The sequence below is a fragment of the Hemitrygon akajei genome, chromosome 6 (genome assembly GCF_048418815.1).
Source record: "Hemitrygon akajei chromosome 6, sHemAka1.3, whole genome shotgun sequence".
Taxonomy (NCBI): domain Eukaryota; kingdom Metazoa; phylum Chordata; class Chondrichthyes; order Myliobatiformes; family Dasyatidae; genus Hemitrygon; species Hemitrygon akajei.
Window position 1 is genome coordinate 91,702,606 of NC_133129.1, and position 23,338 is coordinate 91,725,943.

At 43.1% G+C, this 23,338-nt stretch overlaps 1 protein-coding gene across 1 annotated transcript in view; it reads right to left on the bottom strand.

Moving 5' to 3' along the window:
• Nucleotides 1-240: 240 nt before the first annotated feature.
• Nucleotides 241-23,338, bottom strand: part of slc25a11 (solute carrier family 25 member 11) — a 40,844-nt gene continuing 17,746 nt past the window's right edge. The window contains exons 3-8 of the mRNA XM_073048848.1: nt 21,223-21,429; nt 17,587-17,677; nt 12,454-12,544; nt 10,496-10,595; nt 8,232-8,283; nt 241-7,661 (exon numbers count right to left, since the gene is read on the bottom strand). Coding sequence (XP_072904949.1) covers nt 7,506-7,661; nt 8,232-8,283; nt 10,496-10,595; nt 12,454-12,544; nt 17,587-17,677; nt 21,223-21,429 — 697 coding nt within the window. The 3' untranslated portion in view covers nt 241-7,505. The remainder of the gene's footprint in view (nt 7,662-8,231; nt 8,284-10,495; nt 10,596-12,453; nt 12,545-17,586; nt 17,678-21,222; nt 21,430-23,338) is intronic.

The following is a 23,338-nucleotide window of genomic DNA, read 5'->3' on the forward strand; positions in this document are numbered from 1 at the left end:
AGAAACATGTGGGTCATATATGGCACGAGCTGCCAGTGAGGCAGGTGCAATAACATTTAAGGGACGTTTGAGTTATTAGCCAAACATGGGCAAATGGGAGTAGCTTAAGTGGGCATCCTAGCTGGCATGAAGCTGAGCCTGTTTCTGTGCTGTATTACGCTATGACACTCCATCAATCCCATTCCACAACATAGATTGCCAACATTGAACAACTGCAAAGTACCATAGAAAGTTGACACATTGAAGCAATATTTAATTTATTTGTAAATATTTTCCTTCCAAGTCATTCATTTATTGTGTAATCAAATGTCACAAGATCTAATATCACTATTAGCTTAAAAATGTCCACGGCACCTCTTGTAGATAAGAGGGAACATGGGCAGCAGTACAGAATTTTCACTTGGAACTCTCCCAGACAGAGAAATACAATAGTTTGAAAATTAACAATGATGGATGGTGGTGGGGGAAGAGTCAAAAGTTGAGGAGTGATATCGCAAAGTGCTGAAAATATTCAACAAAAATACTGGAAATACGCAGTTCACGAGGCAGTACTCATGGAGGAACAGAGATAAGGTTCAAGACCATGACCTAGCATTAAGTTCTTTCACATATTCACAGATACTGATGACCATTTTCAATGCTTGCTGCATCGTTAACAAAGTTAATGACTAGGGCAACATTCTCTCCCCTCTCCCACAGGGGAGCAGTTAAGTCTGAAAGTATTTACCAGCAGACTCAAGGAAAGCATCTATCTCTTTTCTAAGACATTTGAACGGTCCTCTACTACGATAAGATGAACTCTTGACCTGGCAGTCTGCCTTGACACGGCCTTGTACCTTATTGTCTACCTGCAATGCAATTTCCCTGTAACTGTAACACCTTATTCTGCATTTTGTTATATTGTCTTACCTTGTACAGCCTCAATCCACTACTGTAATAATCAATCTGATATGCAAGATTTTCACTGTACTCAGTATATGTAACAATAATAAAACAATTTAACATCCCAGAACCCATTCTTCAGTCTCTACTCCTCTGATAAATAATCACTCTTCTACACACAATCTTGGCAGTCAGAATAATAGCTTCTTCTCAAGACAAGGATCCAGCCCTCTCTTAACTCATCAACCTGTTGTCACAAACCTGTTGTCTGATTTTGGATGGTGCGAATGGAGGTGCACAGAGTAGGAAGGAATTTTCCCAACTCACCCCATTCAGTTCGCTATGCCCCTCCTGGGGTACAGTAAAGCACTTTATTAGTAACCTGGAGCGTTTATGTAGAACACAAGAAAATGAAGGTGTGTAATACCATAGCAAATAGGGTGACCTCCTATGGAACACATTCATCTTGGGGGTTACCAGATGGTAGAGAACCAGGGCAGCTCAGCAACCAAATCTAAGAGACACACAAGAGACAAGTGCGGAAGTTTGGAGCAAAGCAACTACTACTGGAGGGACTCAGCAGGTCGAGCAGCATCTGTGGAGTTGAAGGGAAGACTGATGTTTCTGGTTGAGACCCTGCATCTTTGAGGCATTGCAAGGCATTAGTCAGCCTGCAGTTGAAGTTTCATGAGCAGTTTTGGGATCCTCATCTAAGAAAGGATGTGCTGGCATTGGAGAGTCCAGAGGTGGTTCATGAGAATGATCCTGGAAATGAAAGAGTTAATGTACAAGGACTGTTTGATGACTCTGGGCTTGTACTCACTGGTATTTAAAAGAATGCGCAGGATCTCACTGAAACCTATCGAATGTTGAACGTCCTAGAGTGGACATGTAGAGCATGTTTCCTATAGTGGGAAAGTCTAGGACCAGAGGGCACAGCCTCAGAATAGAATGATGTGCCTTTAGAACAGAGATCAGGAGGAATTTCTTTAGCCAGAAGGTGGTGAATCTGTGGAATTCATTGCAACAGGTAACTGTCGAGACCTTGTTTCTGGGTATATCTAAAGTGTAGGTTGATAGGCTCTTGATTAGTAAGGGCCTCAAAAGTTATGGGGAGAAAGCAGGAAAATGGGGTTGAGTGGGATAATAAATCAGAATAAACCAAAGAAAAACTGCAGATGTTGGAAATTCAAGCAAAACACATCAAATGCAGGAAGAACTCAGCCGGCCAGGTAGCCTCTATTGAAGAGTAAACAGTTTACACTTCAGACTGAGACCCTTCTTCAGGACCGCGGCCTGAAATGTCCACTATTTACTCTTTTCCATAGATGATGGAATGGTGAACCAGTCAATGCGCCAAATGGCCTAATTCTGCTCCTGTCTTAGTATCAGTCAATCTGAAACGTCTTGTCCCTACAGCAGTTTTCTGTGCCAAACCAAAATGCATGTGGAAGAACTTACATTTATGCAGTCCTTTCTTTACCTCAAAGTGCATCATAGCTAACAAAGACCTATTCCTGTCTGTCACACGAAGCGAACTGTGGCAGGTAATTTGTGCACAGTAATTTCTGATGAAAAGATAGTGATGTTGTTTGAGGATTAATTATCAGCCCAGATACTGGAGAAAACCTGCTCTTGCTCTTCTTCCATAACATCATGAGTTCCTTTCCATCCAACTGAAAGGGCAGATGGGAAGCTCAGTCCATCTTCACAGTTGATAAGATACCTTTGCCAACACAGTAATCCTGTGGTGCAGGAACGACTGAATGATGGTTTCAAATGCCTGGAGTGACTCTCAAATCCCAGATCCTCCATCGCTGAGAAGCACAGTGTGATCAATACAGCCAGCACACAAGTTAGGCCAGACTTATAGGAAGATGTTGATACAAGGGATGTTGACTCCTAAACAAGTTCAGCCTTTGAATCCCTTGGGTAAATGTTGTGATGGTAGAAGCTTCCAATGGTACCATTAGCGGTATTTGTGGGTTAAGGTATCTTCATGTCTATTTGAATGGTTTACATATATTAAACTAATGTAAATATGTTGTTAGCATATCTAACTTTTGATGGCCTTTGCCATTGCGCTTTACTTGGAGGATACTATTCCAAGTAATTTTGACTTCTCCAATATGATGTGACCCGCCTGCTGTTTAAACTTACAGAAACGCTCGTACATTGCAGTGACCGATTCCAACCTGTGCCTTGCGTCAGGCACCATGTCGCTAACCCCCGATGTGAGATGAAGAGTTTGGCTGATGCATGCCCTACAAAATAAAAGAACCTTAAATGGAAAACTCTGCCATCTCCACCACCTGCTCTGCTGTTGCAGCTCCTTCCTTTCCTAGGTTGCCCCCACCCCACCATTCCATCCCCTAGACACAATGACACACACACTCACTAAAGAAACTGTACGTCCACACCACCTATCTGCTCTGCTTTGGTTAGAAGCCATCGACTTATACAATATGAGAAGGTGTAAGTGTCAGCATCAGGGGCCTATTGAAGGTTGGAGTGAGAAGATAGAAATAGGAGATCTGGGTAAATCTGGTCTTTTTCTGCGGCTCAGGCATGGTGAGTATCAGTGTTACAGCACTACCAAAGGTCTGGAGAGAGAGTATAAAAGGAGCAGATTCAGGTAAGCCCTATCATTTCTGGCTGCCCAGGATGGGCAAGTATTGACATCAGAGACCTACTGAAGGTTGGACTGAAAAGAGCAATTTGGGTAAATCCAGTCTTTTTTCATCGGTTCAAACATAGTGAGGTTCAACTTGTTCAGCCAAGGGGACCTCACTGAGCTGGTCCTATTTGCCTGCTTTCAGTTGTACTTGCCTCTACAGCCTCCTCTGGCAGCTTGTTCCAGAACCCATCAACCCCTTGGTGGAAAGTTATTCCCCAGGTAACCTTAAAAATTCACTACTCTCACCTTAAATCTATTGCTGTCATTGACCTAAGGAAAAGACTGTGTCAATTCACCTCATCTAAGCCCCTCATGACTTAATGAAATTTTAGTATTACTAGTAGAGTTGAGTATGATGTTCTATTGGTGGGTCCCAGGTGGCAGTAGAGGCTGATCCAGGATCCACATATCTGTGATGTTATGGTGAATTCCCTTAATGAAGAACGCCTCTGTGTGACTTTGTTTAACATGGGGAGGTTGATGCATGAGCAGCTGCCACATGGTCTTTGACAGATTAAGGTTAGGGTTCAGTGACATAGAATGCAAGATATCATTGCTGTAGCCTTCCTCAGCCTTCACTAGTTGTGATGTGTCATCATCTTCTGCCAGCTCCACTGCTGAGATCTTGCCTGAATTGCTCTTTGTCTGGAACCTCCCTCTTGACCTTACCGCCATGGCTGACCCTACCAGGAGCTAAGTGCCAGATGTCTGGAGCAGTGGATCCAATGGGATCCACGGACCCTTCAGTTAATGGTTGGGGTCCATGGCATAAATAAGGCTGTGCACCCTTGCTCTAGAAGGTCACCCCCTCAGCCTCTTATGCTCTAGAGGGGAAAAAAGCCTCAACTTATCCAGTCTCCCTACATAACTCAAGCTGCTTAGTTCTAGCAACATTTAGGGAAAATGAAGTAAGGGAATGATTATTTAAACCTTTACTGCAGCAAAAGGTTTTCTCTAATTCAATTTGTTGCTTCTCGAGGGTTTTGTTAGCTGCAATGAAGGGCAGGGAAAACATCTGCTTGACGTGCCTTTGAAACACAGGTCTATAACAGCCAGTAACATTTAACAGTCTTTTAGATAAGGCCAGTGGAGAGGGATCTGTGAAATAAGCTAGTGAAGCTCTTGACCTCCAAATGGACCACAACACTGGAGTAGGGCTTGAGGCTTGTGTGCTTCAATAACCTGGAGAACTATGTTGGCTGGATTCTATATGTATGTGGGAAGATATGGACAGACAGCGATGGAGGATCTTCATTGCTGCCCTACATGTCAGTGGCATAATGGGCAGTAAGTACAGTTGGCCCTCCTTATCCGCGAGTTCCACATGCGCGAATACAACCAACCACGAATCCAGAAAACCCGCAAGTGCTCTTCTAGCACTTGTTGTTCGAGCATGTACAGACTTTTTTTCCTTGTCATTATTCCCTAAACAATGCAGTATAACAACTATTTTACATAGCATTTACATTGTATTAGGTATTATAAGTAATCTAGAGACTATTTAAAGTATATGGGAGGATGTGCGTAGGTTACCGTGGATCTGGATTGAAAAAAAATCCTAAGTTCTCTTACTTAGTAAGTCGGAACAGGTACATCCGGTATTATTTAGCATCAGTCAAACGTTTGTCTTAGTATATATTTTACCTTTCTATGCATATAAAACACTTAAGAACATATGTTTCAGCGCCAGGCTTGGGAATGGTGGTTCCCGAGTTCGAACCAGTGACAGATCACTCCCGAGTGCGCTCTCCATCTGTGCCTGGTTGATGTGGAGGATCTAAACCCCAAAACCCAATAATTAAACCACTGCATTGCTTAGTAATAATTGTAGCTTTCATCGGGGCAGGGCCTTTATCCTTTAAAATTGTTCCGAACGTTGACCAACTGTAACCTAACACTTTTCCAATGACTGATGGCGTTTCACCTCTTTCCAACTGCTTTATTATTTCCACTTTATTTTCAATCGTGATTGTGATTATTTTCGTGAACAGAAACACTGTGGATTCAGAGCTCCGCCGCTGGGTCCTAATGTCCACCGCATTGAGACAGGTTGAATAAGGGACTTGAGCATCCGCATTTTTTGGTATCCACGAGGGGTCCCGGAACCATTCCCTCGCGGATAAGGAGGGCCGACTGTAATCTCTTGAGGACCTGAGCTCATCCACTTGGCAATGATTGACTTGTTAAAACAAGTACAACTTGATTTACTACACCTTGGGTAGGAGGAGATCAAAGACCTTCTTTTGTAACATCTGTCATGCAAGTTAACTGTTCGGCATACCTCCTGCTGTAGAAACTTGCATAATAATGAGTTCTTCAGAGACTATCTCTTTGTTAATAGGTGAGGGGGAGGACCTGTACTCCCAAGCACAAACCTCAGTGAACTGTGCAGTAGAGCAGGAATTGATTGTAAACCCACTACACTTGTAGTTTGTGTGTCCAGGCAGAGAATAACTGGAAGGGGATGAAAGCCTGGGAACGATCAAACATTTACAACAGGCTGGTGTAGTGGCACCAGTGTGATGTTGCTTAAGCTTGCTATCTTGAGCCAGAGTGGTGAGCAGTGGAAAAGGGGGTGACATTCATTCCTTACCAACCCCTCCACCACCACCACTACCCCCAACTTGCCCAACCCAATGGTAGGCTTCGGAACAAAGACATAAGTCTTTGGCCTGTTTGACCACCAGTCCAAGGATTCAGGCAAGCAAAAGCAGACAAACGGGATTAGTGTAGATGGGCAAAATGGTTGGCATGTACAAGATGGGCTGAAGGGCCTGTTTCTGTACAAGTCTACATGACGGTGGGGACGGAGGGTCTCAGTACAAGTCAAGACTGGGTGACTGGCTACTGCATCAATTTTCACAATGGGAACAGGAGATGGGATCCCTGTAAATATCCACTATGGTAGAATAAACAACTTTCCAAAACTCTACCTCCTTTGCTCCTCACCTCCACTGTGTAGGCCAAGACCTAAGAGTTCAGACAACAAGGGTTCCTTCCCAATACATCTCCAATTCTCATCCTCAAAGGAGCCTAGTCCTGGGAGATCCCTTTGAATGGAAGGGCTAGAACAAGGGGAGGCATGATTAGTGAGAGTTAAGTGTTTTTTTAAAGAGATACAGGGTGGTAACAGGCCTTTCCAGCCCAACAAGCCTGTGTTTTACAATTATACTCATGAGATGTATTAACCTATTAACCAGCATGTCTTTGAAATGTGGGAAGGAACTGGAACACCCAGAGGAAACTCATGTGGTCACAGGGAGAATGTGCAAACTTCTTACAGATAGCAGAAGGAATTGAACCTGGATTCTGGCACTGTAATAATGTTACAGTAACCGATCTGCTCAAGTTGTTAATGAAGGCATCAGGAAGCAATTCCCCATCAAGAGTCTATCAGGTATCTGAAGAAGCTGTTGAGACTAGGGTGGGATGAGGGGTCTGGGGATCAGGGAACCTGGGGTTAAGTTTGGAACTTTGGGACTGATGAGAGTGTTTCAGCAGGGATAAAAGCCTAAACTTTCACAACTTTTGAATGTCCCAATATGTCCCACTGCCAATGAGTCAACCATTTTGTGCTCAGCAAGCTCCCACAAACAGCAATATGATAATCTGATGATGTTAATTAAGGATTGGAGCATTGAGGCAAATTACCCATGATGTAACTGAAAGTTCAAAAAGGTTTAAGGGACAGATGGGCCATGCATCTTTGAACTGTGCTCAGGGAATGGAGTGTTTCCCCAGGGCAAAGGACAGTGCACTCTTGTTCACATTCTCATAACCACACAGACAACGGGCTTCTAACCCCTGACATTCAGGCAAAGTAAAATATCAACCTAACCTTTTGATTGGTCAATAGTAGATCTGGTTATGTGTTGTCCTCCTAACCCACCCCTCCACTCACACATTGTTTAAACCCCTGGCAGCAGAGGCTAAAGGAGTCACCATATTATTTATCCAAGAAGTAGAGCTTGTAATATTTGTTCATCTGCTCCAGGAAGATGAAGGTGAGGACCGTGTGTGGACCCAAGCGTGCGTAGTAGGGAGTGAAACCCTTCCAGAGGCTGAAGACACCCTCGTGTCGGGTGACCTTTAAGAGGACGTCCTGGGAGACAAATGAGAAACAAAAGAAACTCAGAGCTGGGACTTAACCCTTGCTGATCTTGTCAACCCTGCTTTCCCACTATGTGTCCATTACCCTTTGTGCCTAACAACATGAGTATCCACCACCCTTGGAAGAATTCCAAACACCAGCCTCTTCACTCTCAGACACAACAATGCCTCCTGGCTCTAGAAACAGTCTATCAGAATCAAGCCGGTCAGTCCCTTCAAGAACAAAATCTAAGGACTATGGTAGATACAGTGTTGAATCAATAGTTATTGTCCAATCCCAAACACAAGAAAGTCTGTAGATGCTGTAAGTCCAAAGCAACACATACAAAATGCTGGGGGAACTCAGCAGGTAAGGCAACATCTATGGAAAAGAATAAACAGTCGACAATTTGAGCCAAGACCCTTCTTCAGGTCCTTATGAAGGGTCTCCGCCTGAAACATCAACTGTTTATTATTTTCCATAGATGTTGCCTCCCACATTTTGTGTGTGTTACTGTCCAAGTCCTGTATAAACCCTCACTCCCGACTGTGATGTCAATGAGAATAAAACAGGGTGCCTCACCAATCCATTCCTGTACTCTGGTTTGCCATCGATCATCCGCATATTTTGAATCCTGTGAAGTAAACAAGATAACTTTAACTTCCCTGCAATCTCCAGCTTAAACAGAAGGGGAGAAGAGAGGCTGAGGGAAGGGAGGGGTGAACAAAGTATTAAAATACACTGATATAAAAATAAACCCTCTCAACCCCGATTGCCCAACAAGGACTACCCAGAGGTGGCTGTGAAATATCTTTACTACCAAGTTCTTGGATTTTGGAAAGACCCTGAGAAGTCTTAGTGAAGATGCCTTCCATAGTAGACGATCCACAATCAGAACATATTTTACTCCAGCTTGACCTTCCTCTCCTGTTCGCTCTCCCATCTCTAACCGTATATTTATTTTCATTCTGCTTCTACTTCTATAGCAGTTTGGGCTGGCTTTTAAACACCGGCGATTCTGCAGATGGTGGAAAACAGAACAACAAGCACACATACAAATGATGGAGGAAACTCTTGCCCCCTTTCTATCCAGTCCTGATGAAGGTTCTTGACCCTAAACATTGACCATTTATTCCTCTCCATAGATGCTTCCTGACTCATTGAGAACCCCTGCTCTAGTGTGTAAGTGAATAGTAGAATCTGGTAGGAGTTTGATGGGAATATGCAGGGAATAAAAAAATGGGATTACTGTAAATGGGTGGTGGATGTTTATCATGGAGTCAATGGGCTGAAGGGCCTATTTGTGTGTAGTTCTAGTCACCCAGCTATAGGAAAGTTGTCATTAGGCTGGAAAGGGTCCAGAAAAGATTAACGAGGACATTACTGGACTGGAAGGCTTGAGCTGTAAGAGGTCAGATTGTTTTCCCCTGGAGTGTAGGAGGCTGAGGGGCATACACAAAAACACAAAGGGCGTAGGTAAGGAGTCACAGTCCTTTTTCCAAATCATCATCAGCAGCATTATGTGCTGTGTTGTATGACGTAGGCAAATGTCTATCCATGACCATGACAGTTTTTGGCAATTTTAACTCTAGAAGTGGTTTGCCATTTCACTTTTCTCAGCAGTGTCTTTACAAGGCAGGTGACCCCAGCCATTATCAATACTCTTCAGAGATTGTCTGCCTAGCGTCAGTGATCGCATAACCAGGACTTGTGAAATGCACCGGCTGCTCATACGACCATCTGCCACTGTTCGCGTGGCTTTATGTGACTCTGATCAGTTGGTCGGGGGGGGGCTAAGCAGGTGTTACACCTTGCCCAAGACTGACCTGCAGGCTAGTGGAGTAGTGGAGGGAAGGAGCAGCTTTGCAAGTGACGTAGTTCCACCCCGTCACCCCATTTCCCAGGATAGGAGAGTCTAATGCTACAAGGTATAGACTTAAGGTGAGGGGAAAATTTTAACAGACTTCAAGGGGTGACTTTTTCCCCCATAGATGGCTGTATGTGGAACAAGCTGCCAGAGGAAGTTGCAATTACAATGTTTGTACAAGCACATGAATAGAAAAGGCAGAGAGCATGCGTTCCCAGCCTGAATTCCATGGACCCCTTGCTTAATAGGACTGGTCCATGGCATAAAAAAAAGGTTGGGAACCCTTGGCCTAGAGGGAAATGGAAAAAAGATAGGCAAATGGTATTAGCTGATAGACATTATGGTCAGCAGGAACAAGTTGGATCGAAGGGCTGCGTCAATCTATGATTCTATGATTCACTGACTACAATGTGCCATCACACCCTCCCACAGAATGGACAATACTGTTGGAAACCACTGTTATTTTTTAGTAACACTTTTTATAAGATTTGTACTTTTCAACAAATTTATGTATTTGTCACTTACGTGGTAGTTCAGCTCCCTTACTGGCAGAAAGCGATATAGTAGCTAAACTAATGGTTTATCACCTTTCTCATTTTTCATTGGCTAAGTAGCATATTACCCACATGATGTAATTGTTTTAATTATGTAGTCTATTAAGTAGTTTATTCCTCTTACTTACAAAAGTATTAGATTTTTCAGAGGTGCCATTTTGGCCTCTTCTTTATACCTTTAGCATTGTTTCTCAGCTCTTTATTTAATTTGCTTAGTATTTGTATGATTGTTTGTTCTTTAAAGTAAACTGAAATCTTGGAATTAAGACTGCTCATCATTCCTGACTCCTGAAAGAATCCTAAGGATCAGAAAATAAGCAAAAATCCAACAATTCAAACTGATGTCGTATCTGAAGTAAACAAGTTGTGCAGAGAGTGATCTTGGCACCTTCGATCGCTTTAGGAACATAAGCTAATTTTGTCACCTAGTTTTGGCGATGTCAACTGGCATGGAGGCGGCTGTCGTCACGAGCCCGCTGATCATACTGGCACAGAAATGGCAAAGGATGTTATCGCTGAAGTAACCTAGGTTCACAAAAAAAAAAGCATGATTCAGAAATGCTTCACCATTCAGTACAAAACACTGAATCTGGTAACATATAAAATGACCATATATTTCTTTGGAATAACTTGTCAGACCTCTAACCAGCTTCTACAACACCAGTCCTGATGAAGAGTCTCGGCCTGAAACGTTGACTGTTTATTTCTCTCCATAGATGCAGCCTGACCCACTGAATTCTTACAGTATTTTGAGTGTTTTACTCTGCAATTCCAGCATCTGAAGAATCTCTTGTCTTTTCTGTGTCCATCTATTTTTCTGTATTTGAGGATTCAAATCTCTTTGCAGCAAATGGTACAATACTTGAGCTGCTCAGAGAGATTTTCCAATCACTGTCAAACTAACAATGTACTTATAAAACCTCTCTAACATAATAAAATATCATAAGGCACTTTCTGTGTTTATAAATCCATATATGATATTAAAGGTGGCAGGGTGTAGGACCTGCTTAACTCCCCCCGATCAGGGTCATGTGAAGCCATGGGCACAGATGGTGGATGGTCTTATGAGCAGCTGGTGTATATCACAAGTCCTGTTAATGCAAGCACTGACGCAAGGCAGACTATCTCTGAAGAGTATTAATAATGGCTGGGGTCACCTGTTTTGTAAAGACACTGCCCAGAAGAAGGCAATGACAATCCACTTCTGTGGAAATTTTACCAAGAACAACCATGGTCATGGAAAGACCATGATCACCCATGTCATACGACACAGCATATAACGAATAAATGAACAATATTAAGACAAGATAAAATTGCTCTCCTGAGGAAAATTTCACAGGGAACTAGCAACTAGAATATTCAATTAGTCTTCTGCCCCTATACCGAGGGGCAGATGAACGACTTGCACAGCAGGACAGCCGCCAGTCTCCACTAGAATTTCCTCTGGCTTGGCCCTACCTGCCATCTTTAAGACAAATGATTGGCGGTTTGATTAAAAGGAGAGGTTTTCAGCAAAGATATGAAGGACAGAGAGGTTTGGGATCTTTCTAGCAATGCTGTCGCTGAAAGGAGTAAAAAAAAACACTGCACCTGATGTGAATTAGCAATAAAGGCAGACAATCAGCAGGCCAGGCAGCCATTGGCAGAGTGAGAAAAACAGAGTTGACATTTCAGGTTTGAGATGAAAGTCCAATAACCTGAAACATGAACTCTTCACCTCATCCCAGATTGCTGCCCAACAAGCTGAGCATTTCCACCACGTTCTGTTTCCAATGTTTACCATTAACTACTTGGGAGTAAGTGAGGTGCTCACAAGAGAACCGGTGAAGTAGCATGTGGACTAAGGGCTAGTTTGGAGCCACTAAGCTTAAACAGAATATTTGTCCGAGAAGCCAGTAGACAAAGAATATAAAATCATCGTACTTCGTTCCACCACCCACCTTCCATGGGAACCAGGGACAGCACTATGCCACAGCCAAGCTTGGTACAAACTGGTACTCAATACATGGGATCACATCAGAGAGAAGCATCACTTAAATCAGTCCTTTGGCTGATCAACTCAGACCCGACCATCAAGCACACATTCCGTATTAATCCTCCATCAATCCAGTTTTCTGTTCTTCCTACATTCTCATCGACTCCTCCTAGATCCACACTCACTCACACGCTAGGGGCAATTTACAGTGGCAAACTAACTCACCCACCCTGCATGTGTTTGGGATGTGGGAGGAAACTGGAGCACCTGGGGGAAACCCACAGACAGTGCCAGAGGTCAGGAACTAACCTAGGTGGCTGGCACTGTGAGACAGCAATTCTATCACAACAAGGGCTTCTCACTGCCAGAGAGAGCAAGAGCCATGCCGTACAGAGGAAGATATCTCACCTAGACCCAAAAGGAACTGCTTAGACTGAGAGTAGGAAGCCAGTTGGGCTGCATTCACCACCACAGCTCGTGCCATCGTTGGAACACAACCCTGGGGGAAAGAAAACAACAGGTGAGAGAATGAATGAATGAATTGCACATCTTTAGTACCTCACACAATTTTAGAATACTCTATCAAATTTCATGCCCATAAAAACCCATCATTGTGTGGTAGTGTACAAAACATGTCAGCCAGTAGATAAACAGCAAGCTCCCATGAACAGAAATGTTACAAATGTGAGGATTGACTGATGTTTATTGTTACTGAGTGACTAGTGATGGCTTCGTGTGCCCTTTACCTAATTTCTTCTTGTTTACTTTCATTTAGTGAGGAGGGTCACAGTTTAACACCTCACCTGGAAGACAGCAGTCTGGTCTCATAGCCCTAGAGCAGCTGGCTACACTTTTCAGCTCAGACTTCTGTCAGGGGTGGGGGGTGTTGACTGCCCCCACTCAAGCCACTGACTTGAAAAAAGAGGGAGCATGACTCACTAAGCCACCCCGTCTGAAGTTACAGTGCAGTTTTCTCTTCCCAGTGTTTACGTTATCAATCTTTTGGTGACTGAAGGCTACTACTGCAGAATCACCACCCAAGCACTGTCAAGAGATGACAAGAACAGCCTCATTATCGACATGCCCAGCTACTTAAGAGCTTCCCAAGATACTAAAAAGGAATGACACACCTGGTGGTCACTGAAGGACTGATGACTTTATAATTTTGTGAGGATCAAAGTGGGCACATGCAATTGTTGAATAGCTTAGATGCATTTAACACAAGATTAGATACATTCACGAACTAGCAGGCTATATTAATAGGATGGGATGAAGTAGGATGTGTGGGGCATGGAGAGTTAACACTGGCCTGGACCTGTTGAGGTGTTTCTGTGCTGTAAACTTAGTGCCATTACCTTGCACACAGATCATTGCTATTTCACTGGTACCATGCTCTGTCAATCGTCAAGTTGTGTTTGACTTAAGTGCAATTGTAAAGGAAGTACGCAGCACCTTATGAGACTGCAGAGATTCAGCATGACAACTAAAGCTTTGGCAAACTTCTGTAGATGTATATTGACTGGCTGCATCATGGTCTGGTACAGAAGCACTGATGCCTTAGAACTGAAAATCTATACAAAAGGTACTGGATATGGCCAGGTACATCAGGGGTAAAGCCCCCCCAACCATCAAGCACATCTACATAAATTTACTTTGAACTTTTTAACACAGTCCGAGGCTTGTGTTGGGGGTAGCCCTCAAGTGTCATCACACTTCCTTTGCCAACATAGCATGCCCACATCTTGGCAGGGTTTAAGTAGTTTAATTCCTGGGAGCTTCCCAGCATGTGGTGAGAGAAAGTACTCGAAGCCAGTAGACCACTTGGACTATGGTATTCAATTACATCAGTACTGTTCAACATCTGTTCCATTAACTTGCTGGGATCCATAGCTCTCCTTACCTTTAAACAACCGATGATTCCACAGGCCAACTCATTTATGAAGCCCAACTTACGTTTATCCCTACATATGAACAAGTTCCCATAATATTAAATCAAAAGTCCAATATATGTACACATCCATTCTTACGAAACATGGGACTAATTTTTGTAATTGTTCTTTCTTGTCAGCTTCTGTAGTTTAGATGTCATTCATAGCAATAGTGATTTTTTTGTGTACTTTCCAACCTACACCTCCAAAAGGACCACATCCTTGTCAGGGTTTGGAGGCTTGCGTGCCTCAATGACCCGGAGAGCTATGTTGACTGGAGTCAGGGCTTTATGCTTTGGCTCTTGGTAGGGTCACCCATGTCAAACAGGTCAAAGGGTAGAGGTCAGACTAAGAAGGGTCCACTGGTCCTCCAGGTTCAGGGGCTCAACTCAGGACCAACAAACCTGTCTGGTCAAAAGAATTTGTTATGGAAACAGCAATGAAGAATCCTACATCTGTGTGCCAAGGACAGACAGATTCGGAGGACCTTCATTGCTGCTCTAAATACCAGCAGCATAACAAGCAGTAACCTTCAATCTACAGAACAAAATTCACTTGGGAGTTTCTGTAAAAACTGAACTTATTCATTACCTGGGAACAGGCTATAATAACCATAACCATATAACAATTACAGCAAGGAAACAGGCCATCTCGGCCCTTCTAGTCCGTGCCGAACGCTTACTCTCACCTCGTCCCACCGACCTGCACCCAGCCCATAACCCTCCATTCCTTTCCTGTCCATATACCTACCCAATTTTAATTTAAATGACAAAATCAAACCTGCCTCTACCAGTTCTACTGGAAGCTCGTTTCACACAGCTACCACTCTCTGAGTAAAGAAATTCCCCCTCGTGTTACCCCTAAACTTTTGCCCCTTAACTCTCAACTCATGTCCTTCTGTTTGAATCTCCCCTACTCTCAATGGAAAAAGCCTATCCACATCAACTCTATCTATCCCCCTCATAATTTTAAATACCTCTATCAAGTCCCCCCTCAACCTTCTGAGCTCCAAAGAAGCGTTCTCTGACTCAAGAATCAATGGCAAACTCTCCCCCACCCTCAAGAGAAAGAGAGAGTAATCTTTAACATCAATGAATTGCCAGGCTTGGTGTGCAGGGATTGACTTGTATGAATCACTTCTTGAGCACCCTAGTTCTAATGTTAAAATAATATCACCCTACTCTGGGCCCCGTGCACTGTTGGAACTAGCTTTGCCACAGCTACCTATGTAAGGACTCCTCCACCCTACCCAATCATGCCTACTAATTAAATAGCAAATGACAAAGTGCCCCGGGGCGAGATGTCAGCAACTCTACAACTCGGGGATAAAATTAATTATGTCAAAAGTTTTAATTTTTAAAATAGTTGCCTTCATTTTGGCCCGAGCACTTGAAACACCAGATCCAAGGACAGCTTCTATCCCAGATTAACATAAAAAATACAGCACAGGAACAGACCCTTCAACCCACGATGATGTGCCAAACCAGCCAAGAAATAAATCAATAGAACCCGAAAACTAATCCCCCCAATGTCCAAATCCCTTCATCTTCCACATATCTATGCGCATTTTAAGAGCTTGTAATGTATTTTCCCCTATCTTTCAAAAGCCTCTAATGTATTTGCCTCTCCTACCATACCAGGAATCCACCACTCTATAAGTTAAAAAAAATACCTCATATCCTCTTCTTACCTTCAATGCATGCCCTCTGGTATTAGACATTCTACCCTGGGAAACAGAAACTCCCTGTCTACTCTATTGATGCATCTCATAATCTTAAAACCTTCATCAGGTCTCTCCTCAGCCTCTGGCACTCCAGAGAAAACAACCAGTTTGTTCAACTTCTCTTTATAGCAGATGCCCTCTAAACCAGGCGGCATCCTGGTAAACCTCTCCTGCACCCTCTCCAAAGCCTCAACATTCTTGAACGAATCTCCCATAAGCAAAAGATGAACTCTTCAACTCTTAAATCTTCCAATCTACTTTATTTGTCTATCTGCTCTGCACTTTATTTTAAAATGTAACATTACATACTGTATTGTTTTCTTTTTGTTATCATAATGTAATTATGTGTGGCATAATGGCAGAATTACACACAAAACACAAGCTTTTCACTATCCAGGTACATGTGACAGCAGTAAACCAATAAACCAGCCTCCTTTAGAGCACTAGTTAAAAGGATCATGATGTCTCTGAATTGTGACTTTGGGGGCAGAAGGAGGTCTTTAACTTACAGCAGGACCACCTCCTCAAAATTCTTTTGAGAGTGCTTAATGAATTGGTTTCAGGTGAAGTATGTAAAGGTGCAAGGAGCATGAGGCCATTCACCCCTACAAGTCTGCTTTCCTGTCTTGGCCAATATGGTGTAACTGAGTAGGATCTAGAGAAGGTTCACAAGAATGATCCCAGGAATGAAGGGTTAACATATGAGGCACATTTAATGTCTCTGGTCCTCTATTTGCTGGAGTTTAGAAGAATGGATGGGTGATCTCACTGAAATCTACTGAACTGTGTGGGTTTCTTCTGGGTGCTCTGGTTTCCTCCCACTGTCCAAAGACATTTCAATTGGTAGGTTAATTGGTCATTGTAAATCATCCCACAATTAAGCTAAGGTTAAATGGATGGGTTGCCATGTGACATGGCTCGAAGATACATGTTGTATCTCAAGAAGTAAATATATATTGAAAGGCCAAGATGGAATGAAGGTGGAGAGAATGTTTCCTACAGTGGAGTCTAGGACCACAGGACGCAGCCTTTAGAACAGAGATGAGGAGGAATTTCTTTTGCCAGAGGGTGGTGAGTCTATGAAATGTGTTGCTGCAAATGGCTGAGGAGGTCAAGTCATTGGGTATATTTAAGGCAGAGGTTAATAGATTGATTAGTAAAGATGTCAAAGGTTATGGGGAGAATGCAGGAGAATGGGGTTGAGAGGGAAAATAAATTAGCCATGATTGAATAGCACAGCAGACTTAATGGGTGAAGCTGACCAATTCTGTCCCAATATTTTATGGTCTTACATGCCTTCTTAACTGTTTTATCTACTTGTCCTGCAACACTTTGCATGATGCAAAGATCTGATTCCCAAATTCCTACTTATCTTAATCTTGGGACAGCATAGTAGTGTTGTGGTTAGCACAACGCTTTACAGAACCAGCAACCTTGGTTCAATTCCCATCGCTGCGTGTGAGGAGTTTGTACATTCTCCGTGTGATGGCGTGGGCTTCTTCCAGGAGTTCAGGTTTCTTCCCACAGTCCAAAGACATACTGGTTTTTTGGTTAATTGGTCATTATAAACTGTCCCAAGATTAGGCTAGGATTAAATCAGGGGATTATTTGGTGGTGCGGCTGGAAGGGCCAGAAGAACCTATTTTGCACTGCATCTCAATAAGTAAATCAGTACATGATTGCTGAGCATCTACAATTCTCTGGGCAACAGAATTCCAAAGATCCACTACATTTTCATTGAAGAAGTCCTTCATCTCACCTTTGAATGGCCCAGCCCCTCACCCTGCCACCATCATCCATAGTTCTGGGCTCATCCCAGTGAAACTGCAATGCACGTTCTATTTGGCATTAACCCTTGTAGATGAGATGTGCTCCTTGGTGAGAACTTACTCGCCAGAGTGTGAAGAGCCCCTCCTCGCGGGTAATGCGAAAGAGTGCGTTGAACACGTTTTTGTAGCCCCTACGTTCTGAGACAGGCAACCTAGAGAGAAAGGACATGTTCAACAATTAAAATTAAGTCTGGATAAAACCTATCACAGCTATGGCCTGCATGACTATACACTTCTGCACAAGATTATACTTGGTTATCCAATGCTGATGAGAAAAGAACTTCCAAGTTCCCAAATGGATTTGTATATTAACACATATTCTACAGATGCTGGAAATCCAGAGCAACACATACAGAATGCTGGAGGATCTCAGCAGGTCATGCAGCATCCATGGAAAGGAATAAACAGCTGATGTTTTGGCCCAAGACCTTTCATCAGGATTATATATATTTAATTAACTCCGGCTTTGCTCTCTCACACCATCATCTCCACATCAATCCTACTGAAAATCCTTTTGTTAGTTAAAAGATTACTGTGATCTCATCTTGCTTTAAGAAACAACTTCCAGTCTATTCAGTGTTCCCATGACCCAAAAGAGGGGAGATATTGGTAACCCCTGTTTTCACCAACTTAATGATAAAAGCTTTGATCTTCGTACTTTTGGATCCCTTTTGCAAGTGCGTAGTCCAGACAATAAAAAATTATGGCGTTAAGAAAGGACCAACAATCTACAGGATTCTACATTTGCTAAAAATGGACCTTAATTTAATCTTGCTTCCCTCCTTAGGGTTTAGACCATAAGATATAGGAGCAGATTTAGGCCATTTGGCCCATCGAGCAACCAACACACTGCTGGAGGACTTCAGCAAGAAGAGCAGCATCAGTTGGAGGAAAGAAATTATCAACATTGATGATCATGGGGGTCTGAGACTTTCCAGAGGAAGAGAGCTAATTTGTAGAAGGATAGAGTGAATCTGAGAACATTTCTCTCTCCCACACTCAGCAAAGGGAGATGATCTGAAGTTCACTGCCTGAAAGGTGTTGGAAAAGGATACCTTTGTCTTAGATGACACCTGCATCTATAAAGTGACAGATTAAAGCCAAATGGTAAATTAGATAATGTCTTTTACTGCACAGATGTGATGGGTTAACTGGCCACTCCGTGAGGAACACTTCAATGTACATTAGCCAGTAAGACCATAAGACATTGGAGCAGAATTAGGCTATTTGGCCATCGAGTCTGCTCTGTCGTTCTGTCATGACTGATTTATTATCCCTCTCAAATCCGTTCTCACACCTTCTCCCATAATGTTTGACACCCTGATTAATTAAGAAACTATCAACCTCCACTTTAAATATACCCAATGATTTGGCCTCCACAGCCATCTGTGGCAATGAATTCCACAGATTCACCACCCTTGGAAGAAATTCCTTCTCACCTCTGTTCTAAAAAGGTGTCCTTCTATTGAGGTTTTGCTCTCTGGACTCCCCCATTATTGGAAACATGGCCATTCTAGCTCGGCCTTTTAATATTCAATAGGTTTCGATAAGATCCCCTTTCATTCTTCTAAACTGCAGCAACTACAGGCCCTGTGTGATCAAACACTCCTCTTACATTAACCCTTTCATTCCCAGGATCATTTATGTGAACCTCCTCCAGACCCTCTCCAATGACAGCACATCCTTTCTCAGATAACAGGCTCAAATTCCTCATAATACTCCAAATATTCTCACAGTAATCCCACATTATCTTATTTCATTATTTAGAAATAATAGATCCTCTGGCTCAATGGGCCTGCACCACCCAATTACACCCATGTGACCAATTAACCTACTAACCCATATATCTTTGGAATGTGGGAGGAAACCGGACCACCCAGATAAAACCCATACGATAATGGGGAGAAAGTACAAGGTCCTTACAGACAGCAGCAGGTTGCTGGTGCTGTAATTGTGTATGATAAATACTATGTTACTGTGCCTCCTCCCCAAATTCCCTCCACATTCTCATCAATTTGTGTGAATTACAAATATCTCAATCAGTTAGGGAGATGGGTTGTGGAATGCCAAATGATTTTTAACTTAGCTAAGTGTGAGGTGATGCATTTTGAACATTCAAACCAGGATTAGAACCAATACAGGTGGCCCCCGCTTTTCGAACGTTCGCTTTACGACAACTCGCTGTTACAAAAGACTTACATTAGTACCTGTTTTCACTAACCAAAGAGGATTTTTGCTTTTACGAAAAAAAGACGCTCGCTTTATATGTGTGTTTACCCCAAGAAAGACTACAATGACCATGAAGCCTTGTGCAGGCAGTTGTTTGCGCATGCATGTACTTGCGTATGAGTGTATGTGCCGATTTTTTTTTCTCCAAACTGATTTTGGCTCGCTGCCTTCCCGAGTTTGATAAGTGAAACTACACCGTACCTACAATATTTCTACTTTATATCGGGTGTAAATTTATCATATCATTCCTGCTTTTACTATATGTTCGTGTTATTTTAGGTTTTATGTGTTATTTGCTTTGATTTGGTAGATTATTTTTTTGGGTCTGGGAACGCTCAAAAATTTTTCCCATATAAATTAATGGTAATTGCTTCTTCGCTTTACGACATTTCGGATTACAGTTTCATAGGAACGCTCTACCTTCGGATTGCGGGGGAACCTGAACTGTGAATGGCAGGGCACTGACTGGGGAACAGAGGGATCTGGGAGTTCAAGTGCCATTTTGCCGCACAAGTAGACAAGGCGGTGAAGAAGGTGGTTAGCATGCTGTCCATCAGTCAGGGCATCAAATTGATGAGTAGGGGTATTATACTGCAGTTATATAAGTCGTTGCTGAGATGGCACTTGGAGTACTGTGGACGGTTTTAGTCACCCTGTTACAGGAAAGACATTGTCATGCTGAAGAGGACACAGGATTTACTAGAATGCTGCCTGCACTGGAGGACCTGAGTCATAGGGAGAGTTTGGCCACACAGGATCTTTATCCCTTGGGGTGTAAGGGAATGAGGGGTGACCTCAGAGTAGTTTATAAAATCTTAATGTTAATGGATAAGGTGGATGGGCACATGTACAAGTTAAGTTAGGAGACATTTAAAAGAGACCCAAGAGGTCACTTTAGAGCAGGGGTTCCTAACCTGGAGTCTGCGGATCCCTCAGTTAATGGAGGGGTTCATGGCATTAAAAAGATTGGGAACCCCTGCTTTAGTGGGTAGTGTGTGCCTGGAACGAGCTGCTAGAGGCAGGGGTTGAGACGGATACAACTGCAACATTTAAGAGGCATTTGGTTAAGTATATGGAGGGGTGGGGATTGGGAGGGTTATTGACCTATCTAAGGTAACTGGGACTAGCAGGTCGGTATGAGCCAGTTGAGACAAAGGGCCCGTTTCTAAGCAGCAGGGCTCTATGGGAATCTAATACTCATCCATACAGTAGAGGCAATAACCTATCAATCTGCATGTCTTTGGCATGTGGGAGGAAACCAGAACACCCGGGATAAACCATCTTGGCCACAGGGAAGCGCACAAACTCCACACACACCCACAGTGCCAGAGGTTGGGATCAAACTGCGTCTCTGGAGTCGTGAAGTGGCAGCTCTACCAGGTGTGCCTCTGTGCCACCCACTATCAAATCTATTCTTAGCATTCATTGGTTTGAACTACAAGCTATGTAGCTAATTTCAGGCACCTACCTGCCGTCAGCAGTCATCCTGATCAGTGATACCTCAGCAGGCGTCCCCACGAAGGCACCTATTGCACCTGCCGTCATCCCGATTCCAGCTTTGATGAAGAAGTTGGGCGGCGTCCCATCAGCCTTGGTGAGCTTCTCGAAGAGGATGGTGTAGATGCCCAAGCGGGTGGTTGTGTACGTGGCCTGGCGCAGCAAGCCAGCAGACAGACTGTATGGGACAGAGAGGGGCAGTGAGGAAGAAGCACTGTGATGTCACTGCCTGAACAAAGACAAGTGTTTCAAAGTTCAAAGTTCAGAATATATATATGCCACCACATACATCCCTGAGATTTTTTCCTGCGAGCATACTTAGCAAATTTATAGAACAGTAACTACAAGCAGAATCAAAGGACAACAAACTATGCAAATATAAATAAATAGCAATCAATAACAAGAGCATAAAATAACAAGATAAAGAGTCCTTAAAGTGAAACCATTCGTTGTGGGGAAAATTAGAAATAGGATGAGTGTAGTTATCCTCTACTGTTCAAGAGCCTAATGGGTGAGGGGTAGTAATTGTTCTTGAACCTGGCGGTACAAGCCCTGAGACACTTGCACCTTCTACCTGATGACAACAGCAAGAAAACAGCATGGCCTGGGTGGTCAGTTGTCTTCAACAACCATGTAGATGCTATGGCCAAGAGAAGCACACCAGCACCTCTACTTCCTGAGAAGGCTCAGGAAACTCACCCAATGACTCTCACCAGCTTTTACACATACGGCAATAGAAAACATCCTATCTGGATACATCACAACCTGGTATGGCAACAACTCTGCCTGAGACCAGAAGAAGTTGCAGAGTTGTGGACACAGCCCAGTTCATCACGCATACCAGCCTCCCCTCCTTGGACTCACTTGTTGGATCTTGCTATTTTCTGATCCTTAGGGTCCTTCTGGGAATCAAGAATGGCGAGCAGTCTTAATTCTTAATGATTGTTTACTTTAAAGTATTAACAACCATTCAAATACTAAGCAAATTAAGTAATGAACGAGAAACGAAGTGGAAATGATTGAGTAACAAAGCAAGCAAAGATAAAAGATGGTACCTCTGAAAAATCCATCATTTTTATAATCCAAGTAAGAAACATTCCTTAGATGAAATAAACCGATCACTGGTTACACAATTATATCATGTAGACAATGTGCTGATTCTTGACAAATGAAAAATGAGGAAGGTGATAAACTATTAGTTTAATTGCTATACCGCTTTCTGCCAGTAAGTGGGGACATACAACCACATACTGTACTGTGAAAAATACACGAGTTTGTTAAAGTACAAATGATTAAACTAAAACTTTAGTCTTATATTAATTAGTCTTATAAAAATATATTTTTTTAAAAACAGTTGTTTCCAACACTTCTTGCTACCTTGGGGAAGCAGCCAGCATAACCAGGGACTTCTCCCACCCTGATCATTCTCTCTTCCCCCACTTCCCTTGGGCAGAACACGCAAACACTTGAGAACATGTACCACCAAACTCAAGGACAGATTTTATCTTGTTGCTAAAAGACTGGAACAGATCTCATTGATAAAGATGAACTCTTGATCTCTCAATCTACTTTGTCACGTCCATCTTATTTGCCTACCAGTAATGCACTTTGTAAGAATAACATCACATTGTGTACTCTGCTGTTTTCCTTTTGCACAATACTGTATTTGTCCACGTTCCACGGAGAACGAGTTTGGAAAACTGGCAGGAGCAAAGGATGTTGTGAATGGTAAGGGTGAAGCACTGTGGGAGGGGTGTGGGGCAGGTGGCAGAGAAGCAGTGCCAGGGTGAGGGGGGGGGGGGGGTATTGGCACGGGTGCAGATACACATCCAGCCCTGAGACACCAGGCAAGGTCATTTAATTCTAAACAATTGGTTTATTGATAATTACAGAATGTCTCTCTGGTGCTTCCGGTGCCCTCTCCTCTCCCCTTTTCCCAACCATGATCACCCCCTCCCTGCCCCCTTCCCACTAACAGTCCACAACAGAGACCCATATCAGAATCAGCTTTATCATCACTCACATATATGATTTTTTTGTGGCAGAGTACAGTGCAATACATAAAATTACAGTACTGTGCTAAAGTC